The sequence below is a fragment of the Terrapene carolina genome, unplaced genomic scaffold (genome assembly GCF_002925995.2).
Source record: "Terrapene carolina triunguis isolate 2854851 unplaced genomic scaffold, T_m_triunguis-2.0 Scaffold68, whole genome shotgun sequence".
In the NCBI taxonomy this organism is placed as follows: Eukaryota; Metazoa; Chordata; order Testudines; family Emydidae; genus Terrapene; species Terrapene triunguis.
The window spans coordinates 33,087,717-33,101,963 of record NW_020664419.1 but is presented as its reverse complement, the minus strand read 5'-3'; the positions used below and the strand labels follow the sequence as shown (position 1 = coordinate 33,101,963).

At 45.0% G+C, this 14,247-nt stretch overlaps 1 protein-coding gene across 2 annotated transcripts in view; it reads right to left on the bottom strand.

Moving 5' to 3' along the window:
- TRABD (TraB domain containing) overlaps positions 1 to 14,247 on the bottom strand; it is a 58,027-nt gene that overhangs the window by 17,684 nt on the left and 26,096 nt on the right. For both annotated transcript variants that reach the window (XM_026648938.1, XM_026648939.1), the window contains 3 exons: positions 8,471 to 8,637; positions 7,535 to 7,675; positions 3,154 to 3,264 (listed from right to left, as the gene is read on the bottom strand). In XM_026648938.1, the coding sequence (XP_026504723.1) occupies positions 3,154 to 3,264; positions 7,535 to 7,675; positions 8,471 to 8,637 (419 nt within the window). The remainder of the gene's footprint in view (positions 1 to 3,153; positions 3,265 to 7,534; positions 7,676 to 8,470; positions 8,638 to 14,247) is intronic.

The window sequence follows — 14,247 nt, the reverse complement described above, 5'->3', positions numbered from 1 at the left end:
TGGAGTTCATTAACATTGCAGAGATAATTCCTAGTGCAAAATCCTGATGCTCTTGACTTCAAAGGGACAAGGATTTCACCCCCTAGTGTTTTATCATCAAGTGACCTTTTGAGCCTTTAAATTTACTAGATGAATTCAAGTAGCTATGACTAAATGGAGGCAACAAAGATAAGCATTAAAAAGGGCTAAGATTTTACTTTAAAGTGACATCACCATATGCTCAGAGATTTTGGGATAGATTTACAAAGTCAGGCTCTGTTTTCCACCTATACATTGCAAGCACAATTAAAGTATTTTGGAAATCAGGTACCTGATTGTACCTGCAGCTCAGGTACTCAGTCATCCAGATTACCTTAATTATATCTGCAAACAACCATGGGCACAATTTTATGCCTATAATCACTACTTACTAGTTCCCACAAAACTACAAGTGCAAGAAGAGTTAAGGCTAGGCTGAAAAACGTGTCCCACTAACAACTATCCACCAAAGGACTGCAATAATCCTAGTATTCATGAATTACATTCCATGCAGCATTGTATAAAACATATTTGGTCAGTTGTGTTTCATTTAAACACACACTGGATTATAGAAAAAAGAAAAACTGGAAAACATTTTTCAAATTATGACCTTAAATTTCCTTGAAATTATTGTGAATGCAGATACTAACATCAGCATCCCTGCTGACACCCTCTTCCCTCTTAAAGTATTTCAAAAATCATTTTTATATTACAGCCTGTACAAAACTAGATTTACAATAGTACTGGGAGTATAATCCATTAGGAGTTCCAAAGATAACAGGCATAATCCCCCGCTGCCTTGCACTTTGTGTAGTCATCGACACCTGTACAAAGCGGTTGTAAAATGCTACCATGCTGATTTGATACCATAGTATTTTCACTTTGCATAGGAGTAAACGACTACACAAGGGGCAGGCAGTGAGGAATCAAACCAAATGTGTTTACAAAATACAGAAACAAGTCTATGGCAGGATTCTACTTTTCTCCTTCAATTGATAATGGACTTGCAGAAAAAAAGGAGGTCTCAAGTTAGCAGCATTATTAAATTTATGTCTAAAACAGATAGATTTCTGGTGGGCTGACAAGGGTTCTGACACTGCAGAGTATCTGGTAGAACAATATGGGTATTGTTAGCATATTACTACACAACCTTCTTGCTACTTTCCCCCTCCATTCCAAAAAAGGACTGGACACACACAGTTCCCATCAGATTAGTCTTCAGCTTTGTGCCTCGTAGCACAACCCAGACGTAGCATGATCAGTGTAACTGTATTACTTACTAATTGAACTAAAGCTCTGCAGTAAATGGTACTATTCAATCAATTTGACTGCATCAAAACAATTCAACATTTAAAGATCCATGTATTAAAACTGAAATGTCAAGAGACACTGAGTGGAGTAGGTCTGTGCTTAGTTTCCTAATACATCCAATTCACTCCTTTCAAAGTCTGACCTTCTACCTAGGACTCAGACTATATTTTCCCATGAATTATAGCATATAGCTAAAAAGCAGTTTTCCTGGCATTGTTAAGCTGCAGGAGCACCATGAAATCTTTGTAGCATGTTCATGTTACTATCACACAAGTTTCTGTCCTGGCACTGACTGCTTAAAGTGAACTGCAAACCAAACAAAGATTGTGCATGTGCCCTTTCCCTTATTACTACTATTTAGATAGCTGCAAAGATTTTTTTTTCAGTTTGTCTTTTTATATTGGAGATGAGACATCTTGAATCCCCCCCAGTTTTGGCTGGAGGATCCTCTGAACTGGGGATTCCCAAACTTTCCCCTGTCACAACCCTATTTGACTCTCCTAATGTTTGTGGCCCCCTGTAAGCTCTATTTATAACAAGTTTCAAAACACGCCAGGCTCATGAAGAGACATCTTGTCTCAGCCAGCATAGGGGAGATTTACCCCTCTACAGGACTGGCTACATTCTTATCTTGTAGGTGGTGTTCATAGGATGGCTGGTTCTTCCTGCTACTGACAACAAAGGGAAATAAATGGTGGCAGTGGGAGTGGAGCAGCAGATTTTCACAAACACAAGTGTAGCAAAATCCATCCCTTATTCTTAGAGTGACAGCTCAATACCGAGGCTGTCCTCATCTGTGTTCATGCTGCCATGTTCCCCACGTGGTTCTACTGCCAGTTTAAGAAGCAGTTTTTCCTTTCACACCCATTATATGTGTGTTCAACGATTGGATCACCAGAGACATAGTGCTGTCCAGCCTGCTTACACACCTTCTTCCTCTCAAATGAGGGATAGGAAAGACACGGATTAAAAAAAAAAAAAAAAAAATTAGTATTCTCCCAACAGTTACCACACAGTGCTATCTGAGATAACATTTTACATAACATGTTAGCCTAAACATAGAGAAAACTGTGGGAACTGTTGATTTTAATAGCCACAACTTCATATATTTAATTCATTAATTAGGTTTTTGCTCATTGCAAGAAGTGGTACATTTTATTAATTCAAAGTCTCTGGCCCCCGTCCCCACCTCCCCCATAGAGGGTTCCAACGCAGTTGGGGAAATGATGATCCAGAGAACTAGAAGGACAACACAGTCATCAGGACATATTGAAACCTGAGCTGCAGCTCTCTCGCCAGGAGAGGTCTAGTCAGACAGGGGTGTTTGTTTGCGATACCCATGCAAATCCTTTTGATTCCAGACAAAGGCCCCAATTTGCATGGGAACAGGGTTCCACCCATGAGGAGTTCATTGAAGGACCAGGGCCAAAACTGGGAGAAAAGCTCTATGTGAAATGTTTAGCATCCCCTCTCTCTCAGCTGGAGACCTACTGTGATTTCACTATCCCCCAGCAAATACAGAGAAGTAAGAACTGAATTCTACTATTTCTAGGGAGAAGACAAAAGCCGAAAATATTTTTCAAGTCTTTATGGAACCATCCATATATACACCAGAAAGGGGCAGTAAGGGGGCAAAAGCCACCATTTTCCCTTCCTCTTTGCAGTTCTCCTTTAAGTAAAAGATCTTTAGTTCTCCAGCCTCACCTTGTATAAGACAGGGATCAGAAAAGAGCGCTCTGGCCAAACAAGTGACTTTATTTAGTTTGACTGAGGTACAAGAGACCAATATTTTTACCTTAGAAACAACCAACTTCCAGCCCCTACCTCTTTGAAAGCCTCCCTGAATTCCCCTCCTGGGGCCATTCCCAGCTGTTCTGTGATGTGAGCAGAGACCTTCAGCAGAAGCATTTGCATTAGTCCTGACATGACTCCATTCTAGCAGAAAAGGGAAAAAAACATTAAACAGGAACCATCAAACCGTATGGATTACTAGGAAGTACACACAGACATTGTGCCATTAGCAATCACTGAGAACCATCAATTATTCTGATGAAGAAACATTGAAGCCACCCTCTGGAGCTGATTTACTGCTGAACACTGCTCCCATTATTTCAGCTTTCATCATTTATATGTGGGATCATTGTTAAAAATGCTCTTTGCTTACACACCAGATTGTTTGCTCAAAGAAAAATGTGTTTAAGAAATAATTAAATAAGCCAGTCTTGTTTCAGCCCCCCTGCCCAAGGTGAGAAGAAAGCATCTGTCCATGTGAATAGCAAGAGTAGCTCATACCACACATTTGTAATTGAATAAATTAGAACAAACACTGCATTCTCCTCCAAATATAAGTAGCACAGAACATGACCATATTTGCTCTGCATTTGCCCTGCTAGAGGGATATTGGAGTGGGGTAGACCTAGCAGTCTAAGCATGAAACAGCTAGATTCTTCAAAAACAGTGCTGAACACCGGCTGAGTCAAATCAGAACTTCCTCTTTCTAATCCAGAAAAACTGAGCATCAGGCAGTTTCCTGTTCATGGACTTGCAGATGAGATCTTAAAGAAAAACCCTGAGCTTGAGTCACGCTGTGGGCATAAGAAGGGATCCAACTTAGGGGGCTGGCAACTGTAGCTCTGCCAGTTTCCATGAAGGGAAGACAGCTTTAAACTCGACCTGGGGCTGCAGAATAAGGGAGGAAGGGTAGTGAAAATGAGTGTTTGTTCACAGAACACAAAGGACAAATGCTTCCACAAATTCAGGAGAGATCCCCAGCAAGAGAAGATTTTTTTTTTTTTTTTTAAACTGATGTACTTGTGGATAGACAATACAATAAATACAAGCCCTCATCCTTAGGCTATATTTCAGTAATCGCTCAGTAGCATTTTACTTACATAATTATTTATTTTCAATCTCTTTGTCTGGACTTGTGCTGCTGGTTGCTGCTATCTGCTTCAGCCTATCACCTATTATTTTCTTGAGTCTAAGCAAATAGGACAGGCACTGGGTTTTGGGCAGATTAAGAACATGATTGACTGAAATACACTGCAGTCATGTCCTTCTGCTACAAAGCAGGATGCAGTGTTTCCATCACTGTGCAAAAAGAAAACCCAGAGCACAAGCGTAAATTAATTACATCTGTCCTAAAGGAGCAAACGGCAGCAAGTGATCTCAGCAGGAATCCAGCCTCAGCCGCTTTAGGTAAAAAAAAACAAAAACAAAAACAAAAAAAACCTATTTTGCTGGGGATCTCTCCTGAATTCATGGAAGCATTTGTCCCATGTGCTCTGTGAACAAGCACTCATTTTCACCACCCGTCCTCTTCCCTCCCACTCTCCCTGCTGGCCTGATGACTTCTCACTCCTGGTGCATTTCACTTGGTAGTTCCTCGTGACCTGGCCTGGCCTCACAACACCACCCCCTGGACACCTCCCTCTGGCCAATTTCTAGCTTGAGGAAGTAAATAGGCACCTGGCATCAGGGAGGGTGGGTCATTTCAGGCAAAAGGTGGGGAGAGAGGGGAAATCAGGATGAGAGGTAGGGTAGCTCTTGGTTATAGGGTTTGGCAGTTTGGAATTTGCTCCTTTCCAAGAGTCCCGAACTGCCTACTTTTCAGAAACCCTCCGTTCTCCCCAGCACAGCACTCCCGATCAGTTATTGCTAAAGGATCCTGGGATGATGACTGGGTGGCTTTGACCCTTCGACTGAAATCAAGGCAAAGTTCTGCTGTTTAGGTTGAGCTTTGCTTTGTGTTTTGGGTCTCCACTGCAAATCAAAACTCGGGATGTGAACCAAGAAGAACTGAAACTGGAAAAGAGGCCTTAAAAAATCCCTGCTAACTAAACCAGGGCGTTTCACACTGCTTTAACACCACATCATGCTGTCACAAACAGGGAGCAGGTTGTTGAGAACAGCCAGTCATGCTGTAGAGTAGGTGGGAAACTGTCAAAAGCACAGATGGCAGTTAGGGGGCGAGCTCTTGTTGAGAGTCAGTGGGAGTTGGGTGCCTTTGAAAATATCCACTCAAGGCAGGCTTGATTACTATTGGGAATGGGTAAAATGCACAGTGTTTCTACATACAAAGGACCCTCATCCATAGGTAGCTTTATTTATTGACCTTAGTTTTTGAAATGGTCATTCAAAGAACAGCACAAGAATTATAATAATTTAAATGGAACAAGGTCCAATATTGAGTTACTCGCACTGCCACCAAGCGGCACAAAAGGAGAGTCACCCCAAGTCCTGGCAGGAACTGCTGACTACACGACACTACAGAGCTGCCATCATGAGCTTTCATAAGTCTCCTATTCAGGAAAAAATGTCAAAAGACTAACAATGATCTGAAATCAGTTTTCTATAAGATTTTCATTGGTCTTTTCCTCTAATAAAGTTGCAAGGCAAAAACGGTTGCATTCATATTTAGATAAAAGAAGAAAAGAGTGATGTTTTGTTCCTGTTTTAATTGTTTAAAAACGTTGATGATGATCCCTTGATTGCACAGAGGCTGTGTCATTTTGGTCATTGCTTTAAAGAAAACCTTACCAAAAAATGTAACCTTTAAATATGTTGCAATATCCTGGTCTTTGAGACTATATAAATACAAAACAGGAAGGACTAGTTATTGCTCTAGCTACATGAGTCAGAAAGAACTTACTGAGAGACCATACACACACACAGAAAATTACTAACTTCTTATTCACCACATGTGATTTCAGATTGGCAACAAGTGTTCTTGATTTGGGACCAAACCTGTAAATACCAACTCACAAGCAGTCCCACTGATGTCAATATGACTACTTACTTATGCCAAAGGTTCAGGATAAAATCAAAATATCTGCAGTCGGTTATGAACCTGTCCTTTTAACTTGATTATTTAAGACAGTGTTTCCCAAACTTGGGACGCCGCTTGCGTAGGGAAAGCCCCTGGCGGGCCGAGCCGGTTTGTTTACCTGCCCCGTCCGTAGGTTCGGCCGATTGCGGCTCCCACTGGCCGCGGTTCGCTGCTCCAGGCCAATGGGAGCTGCTAGAAGCGGCGGCCTGTACGTCCCACGCCGCTTCCAGCAGTCCCCATTGGCCTGGAGCAGCGAACCGCGGCCAGTGGGAGCCGCGATCGGCCGAACCTGCGGACGGGGCAGGTAAACAAACCGGCTCGGCCCGCCAGGAGCTTTCCCTACGCAAGCGGCGTCCCAAGTTTGGGAAACACTGATTTAAGACACCATTGATTGGTGACCCAATGCTTGTATAGTCTGTTCAAGTTATGATAAATATACCATTTAATCAACTTTTATTTGTTGCCCAGTGAGTAATTTTAACTTCATTAAACACAAATACAAGTACATTGTTTGATACAGATAATAAAGGACTGAATTTATATTTACATACACACCCACACATTAACAACCAGCCAGTTTGGATATGACCTGAATGCTAATCCACTGACAATTGATCCACAATATAACACAAATAGCAAATATTAACATGATGTAGAATGGAATTAATAACGAAGGGGAAAAGCAACCAAATATACCACTCAGAAACTATATAAAAATTAAATACCAAGAACACACACAAACAAGATGTATGACTAAAATTCCATAAAATAGTGTCAAAAGAACATTAAGGTTGCAAAGTTATTCTCCAATCCTGCAACAGGCTCCATATGGTGAAACCCAGGCAGAGCCCTGCTGACATCAAAGAGGATCCCTGTACAAATCCAATTGTAGAATCAAGGCCGTAAGCACTGAAAAGCCAGGAATTGCCGAAACCAAGGCTTAACAAACAACCTTAACTCTGAGGGTTTGTCTACACAGTGAAGTTATTACAAAATAAGCTAGGTCGTGAACTGAAAGTGCAATAGCTATTCTGCACTAGCTCCCCATGTAGACACTCTTATTTAGCACTAAGGCTATGTCTACACAGCCCCACACTTCGGATTAGGGGAGTGTGAACCATAGCCCTAACAGTGCTTTTGTGCAGTTTAGTTTAATCCACTTCAAGAGTGCCCATATGGGGAACTAGTACAGAGTACCTATTCACAACAGCTATTCCAGGCTATTTCCCCATGTAGACAAGCCCTGACTATTGTAGCTATGCTCACACTAGGGCTGAAGTGCTAGTAGGCTTGGTAGAAGTTGGTAGCAGCCATGTTTCTGTTTGCTGAATTACCTTTTAGCACAGATAGATTTAATTTTCACTGAGGTAATCATACCTGTTTTATAGCTTGCTGAAGTTTCTCCAGATTGATTTCTTTGGCTTCCTTTAGTAATGTCTGTTCATCCATCTTTAACATAGAAACTCTGTATTGGCAAAGCTCAACCACAACCACATCAGGCTGTACCTCCTGTATTGTCTGAAAAAGATGGATTTATTTACATAAATGTGGACAAGATGGAGAGGTACTGCAGCAAATATTGATTTTTTTTACAACAGCTATTTGTAAGGTATGGGGCTTAATAGGAATCCATTCCACAAATAATTTTCAATTAACACGACAATGAAAAATAAACTGCTTCAGGCCATTGATATTGCTCTGAGTTATCACATGCTTTTAGCACCTACTTATTTGAAGAAAAATAAGGAAGCCAATGAAAGGTATTACCTGCCAGCCATCTGGGGACAGGAACATGGAGTAACAATTGTGCTGGAAAAATCTGATTTTAACATTTTCCCTACGTGTTAGCAAAGTTCATTGTAAATGGTACTTTATGACCTTCTGCATCACAAACCTAGCAGGGACAGGCCTTTCCATCAGCAAGGCCTAAATCAAGAGCCCAAAGTGCTGGAGGGACTGATCCTAGCACAGGTTTCCTCCTGCTCAGCTTCCAGTGCCAAGCAGGGTGGTGAGGCCATCTATATTGCAGAGTCTGCATGGGACATGGAGCTCTGCCAGCTTTTCAGACCTGTCCTGATTCAGTTATTTCTGCACCAAAGTTTGAGAAACAATCCCAGTTTTTACAGGTCTGTTCCGCTTCCCATAGTCCTAGCACCTGTACTATACCTGCATCTGCCCTAAAAATATACCATTAGGTGCTTTTATGTCAATTACTGATAACATTTGGGACTTGCTAGCAGTTCACTTTAATCAAATTATTGTTTAAATACTATGGCTTACAACTTTGCTGAATGGCTCCACCTGCGTGTTTACCTTCACTACATCTCTTTTGCTGCTGTCACTGAAGTGGGCAGTACCAACCACGAACACCTTAGATCCTTCCTCAGTGACGAGTTCGGTCACAGTGCTTGGTAGATTGGGCTTTTTCTGTCTCTTCTTCATCTTCATCTCCAGGAGAATTTTAAATGCATCTGCATCAGCTAAAAATTTTAATAAAATATGCATGTCTATAAGCTGCATGTAAATAAAACAATTAAAAAAAATAAAATACATAGGTGACTCAATAGCTCAGCAGAATTAATATACCATTGTTTTAACACTATAGTCCTTGTTTTAATCCTGGGACCGTATCGTTACTGAGATCTAGGTCTTGAGGGGGCACCTCTATGCATGAATCTCGGTCTCTCCCTGTTGAAGAGGGGCTCCGGTGCCTCTGCGGTACCAACCTCACCCCCCTGGGCATTGAAACTGGTTCTCCATGCAGTTCAAGAAGTAGGGAGGGAGGGAGATGTGACAGGTAGAAATAGGATGGTGGGTGGAAAGGCACATCATGCCCTGCAGAGATTACAGCCTCAGGTAGTATTCACTTTTTGCAGATTCTCTCAGGTTCTCTGGGAAAAAATGGTTACTCACCTTCTCGTAACTGTTGTTCTTCAAAATGTGTTGTTCATATCCATTCCAATTAGGTGTGCACGCACTGCGTGCATAGTCGTTGGAAAGTTTTTACCTTAGCAGCTCCCGTTGGGTTAGCTGTGGAGCCCGCTGGAGTGGCGCCTTCATGGCGCTCAATATATACCCCTGCTGACTTGGCCCCTCCTCAGTTCCTTCTTGCCAGCTATTTACGACAGAGGGGAAAGGAGGGCGAGTATTGGAATGGACATGAACAACATCTCGAAGAACAACAGTTACAAGAAGGTGAGAAACTGTTTTTACTTCAAGTGATTGCTCATATCGATTCCAATTAGATGAGTCCCAAGCCCCACCTAGGTGGTGGGAAACGCTGACTGGAGCACCGCTCTGCCGAATGCAGCATCATCTCTGGCGTGTTGGATGATGGTGTAATGAGAGATGAACATAAGCACAGAGGACCATGTTGCTGCCCTGCAGATCTCTTGTATCGGAACCTGAGCCAGGAACACCACCGAAGACGCCTGCGCCTTTGTGGAGTGTGCCATAAGGAACCTTGGCTGGCTCGTAGCACATCCGGATACAGGACGTGATCCACAATGAGATCCTCTGAGATGAAACCGGGAGGCCTTTCATCTGGTCTGCAACCACCATGAACAGCTGATTTGACTTCCGGAACGGTTTCCTGCGCTCGATGTAAAAAACTAGCGTCCGCTGAACGTCCAGTGAGTTGAGCCTCTGTTCTCAGACATTAGCGTGAGGCTTTAGGGAAGAAGACAGGCAGAAAAATGTCCTGGCTGGTGTAAAAATATGAAACCACCTTTGGAAGGAAGGCCTGGTGAGGTCTGAGTTTTACCTTGTCCTTCTGGAAAACCATCGGGGGGGGTCGGAAGTGAGGGCCTTTAACTCCGACACCCTCCCGGCTGAGGTAATGGCGACCAGAAAGGCAACCTTCCATGAGAGGTAGAGAAGGGAGCAAGTTGCCAATGGTTCGAACGGGGGCCACATTGGCCTGGAGAGGACCATGTTAAGGTCACACGCAGGGAGTGGTTGTCTAACCTGTGGGTATAGTCACCCTAAGCCCTTGAGGAAATGGGCAAAGACTGAACATCCGGCCACTCCCGGGTGGAAGGCTGAACTAGCGGCAAGGTGCATCTTGATGCACAACGCTGCAAGACCATGCTGTTTCAGGTGCAGCAGGTAGTCCAGGATGATTGGTATGGGTGCCTGGAGTGGAGATGTGTGATGCTGAGCACACCAGAACGTGAACCTCTTCCACTTTGCTAGGTATGTGGCCCTAGAGGAGGGTTTTCTGCTGCCAAGCAGGACCTCTCTTACCAGTTCCGAGCACAGGAGCTCCATGGGGTTTAGCCATGAAGCTTGCAGGCTGTGAGGTGGAGGGACTGGAGGTCGGGGTGAGGGAGGCAACCATGGTCCTGTGTGACCAGGTCCAGAAGCAGTGGCAGTCTGATTGGGGTATTCACCGACAGCTCCAGGAGCATGGTGTACCAGTGTTGGCAAGGCCACGCCAGTGCCACCAGAATCATCCTTGCCCTGTTTCTGCAGACCTTGAGTAGGACTTTGTGCATGAGAGGGATCAGTGGAACAACGTACAACAGACTTCCCATTCAGGGGATCAGGAATGTGTCCGCAAGCGAGCCTGGGCTGCATTTCTGGAAGGAACAGAATTGTGGGCACTTTCTGTTGCTCTGGGTGGCAAACAGATCGACCTGGGGAAACCCACACCTCTGGAAGATGGAGTGTATGATATCTGGGTGGATGGACCACTCGTGGTTGCGAAAGGACCTGCTGAGGTGGTCTGCAATTCGTTCTGTGATCCTGGGAGATAGCCCACTCCATTCACCTGGAGGCATCCTATGCAGAATTCCCAGAGCTGGAGGGCTTCCCGACACAGTGGAGAGGAATGGGCTCCACCCTGCTTGTTGTTGTGAAACATGGCCGTGGTGTTGTCTGTCATCATGGCCACGCACTGCCCTTGTAGCCGGGCCTGAAAGGTTTGGCAGGCTAAATGCACAGCCCTCAACTCCTTGACATTGATATGGAGTGAGAGCTCGTGCTGCGACCATAGGTCTTGCGTTTGGAGGTCTCCCAAATGCACGCCCCATCCCAGAGCTGACGCGTCCGTTACCAGGGACAAGGAGGGGTGGGGGCTGTTGAAGGGGACTCCATTACTCACATCAGGCCTGGCACACACATTGCCCCACCTCACTGTTGTCATAACTTGTATCTAAAAGGTGTCATGTAAGGTATCCTACCCAAATATGAATGACATATTAGAATCATCATAGAATATCAGGGTTGGAAGGGACCTCAGGAGGTCATCTAGTCCAACCCCCAGACAGATTTTTACCCCACTTCCCTAAATGGTCCCCTCAAGTATTGAACTCACAACCATGGGTTTAGCAGGCCAATGCTCAAACCACTGAGCTATCCCTCCGCTCCCCCGCATGTACATGCGGAGCATAAAGAATTATAGATGTGTGCTGCAAATATGTTTGTAAAAGGTGTTTGTCAAGCATGCATAAGCCCAGCCTGTCCTAGAAAAAGAAATGTTGTTTTGCCTGCTTGACTGTGTCTCCAATGTAAATTGAGCCTGATAAGCCCAGAAACAAGGGAAGTACATTTACACATACAGTAAACGGAGCTATCAAACTAGCAAGCAGGGGGGATGATCACTTAGCATTCACAAGAGGGATGGAACATAGGTTTAAGTGATTTCAAGTAAGAGTATGCTGTGTTGTTGAAGCCATGTCGGTCCCAGGGTATTAAAGACGAGGTGGGTGAGGCAATATCTTTTATTGGACAGACCTGAAGAAAAGCTCTGTACGGGTCAAAAGCTTGTGTCTCTCACCAACAGAAGTTGGTCTAATAAAAGATACTATCTACCTTGTCTCTTCAGGTAAGAGTGAAAGAGATATGAAAGGTTACTAACAAAACATGCTTTCTAGTGACTAAAACTTAATGTCGGCAAGTTACAATCTTTGTCTAAGCAGGTCTCTCACCTATAGTCCGTTCCCAGAGACGTCAACCCCCTTGGTTGAAGGATCCACCTTTCTCAGATTTCTAGAGCTCTGGCCTCTTGGGTCCTTTAGTGGCCAAAATGTTTTTTTGTTTCTACTTATAATTCCTAAAGTCCATCGTCTCTGTTTCAAGAGCCAGGAAGACTTCCTGGGGTATAGCTCGCACACTGTCCGAGGGTCGAGTCACCATCAGAGAAACTCGAGTACTTGCTCCGGGACAGTGAGCACTGAGTCCAGCTGGGGAGTGATGCCGAGCCGGGGAGGGCGACCATCATGGCTGGCTTGTCTCTAGATGGAGCTGGTCATTGTGGCACCGGAGGCTTTTCTCTGACTGACGCGGGCTGAGGTGCCGTCATGGCAATCAGATCGCTGGCAGCTTCAAAAGTGTCCGGGGTGGAGAGCAGCTCCAACTTCTCCACCTGGCACTGTCTTTCAGGAGTGTTGCTGGGCGCTGGACTCAACGGTCCCCATGACAGGACTGAAGTCAACAGTGCCAACTCCTGTGCTCTTGGCACCGAGTGCTCCTGGATAGGATGCACTGCTGCCACGTCTGCCGGCACCGCTGTCTTCGGCACAGGGGAATGACCCTTATCAGTCTTCCTGTGTCTCTTGTGCGGCACAGGGGAATGGTAGTGGTGCCGGGTTGTCGACGCAGCCTGCGGTGCCAGAGAGCGCTGATGCCGAGGGTCTCTTAGACCAGAGTCCTTCCTTGGCACTGTGTTGCATACGGAGGCCGGGGCGCTCCGCATGGACACGCTCGGTGCCTGGTCCTGACGATCCGCGGCAGGCTGGGGGTGAAGAGTGGACTCCATCAAGAGATGTTTTAGACGAAAATCGCACTCTTTCTTAGTCCTGGGGCGGAATGCCTTGCAGATCCTGCACTTCTCAGTCTGATGAGTCTCCCCCAGACATCTTAGGCATGAGTCACGGGGGTCGCCTGTTGGCATAGGCTTACCGCAGGTTCCGCAGGGCTTAATCCCTGGGACCGAGGCATGCCCTGGAACCCGGGGAAGGGGAAGGGATTGGGGGTGAACTACAACTATATACACAACAACAACTATATACACAAACTAAACTACTAACTACAACTACAGCTACTAAGCACGCTAAGGGAAGCATTTGCTACACAAGCAACTGCAGTTCCAACGACTGTCACTGGCGGCAAGAAGGAACTGAGGAGGGGCCAGGTCAGCAGGGGTATATATTCAGAACCATAAAGGCGCCGCTCCAGGGGGCTCCACAGCCGACCCGACGGGAGCTGCTAAGGAAAAAACTTTCTGACGACAGTGCACGCAGCGTGCGCACACCTAATTGGAATCAATGGGAGTAATCACTCGAAGAAGAACAACTGTGCCTTGGGGAGGGGAGGAGTCAATGCTACTCTAGTGAAGCTGTGATGCTAGGCAGCCATTTCAGGACTACTGGGCCCCTGCAGGGATGGCCCTGCGATCTGCCAGGTTTGTGGGCAGTTTTTCTGTGGGGACAAAAACCTTGTTGAGATTTCCCAGTAAAATGTCCTATCCTGTAAATTTTGCCTCTGGAAGGGGTGATGTGGCCCCTGGTAATGTTAGGCACAGGATTAGATATCATCCTAGTTCTTAACAGATATTATTCAAGTCACAAAACCACCTCCAGCTGGGCAGGCTCTGTTCAGGAAAGGCTCAAGATGAGTACAGACCAGGACTAAAATGCATTGGCAGAGATACTGTGGAAAATTTACCCACCTTAATTATACCACTATAATTCCTATGTGGACACTGATATTCCAGTATGTTTAGTTTATTTGCTTCCGAAGCAACTCTTCCAAACCAGAAGGCGGCATTCTTACTCTGAAATAGTCTCCACACAGGGAGTTATACCAGTGTAACTAGAACAGTAAGTTTCCTCGTATAGACAAGCCCTGTACATGGGGGAACATGTATAGTGCAGTCTACACTAGCAATGACTCCAAATCCTAATCTAAGCCTCTTTAGGGAAGATCTACATGGAAAATTTACATTGGCATAGCTATGGCTCTCATGGGTGTGAAAAATTTACACCCATGAGAGACCCTGTCAACACCAGGGTTTCGGTCGGCTTAACTATGTCTCTCGTGTGTGAATTTTTCACTCGCATGAGACACATGGGTATCCTGATGTAACT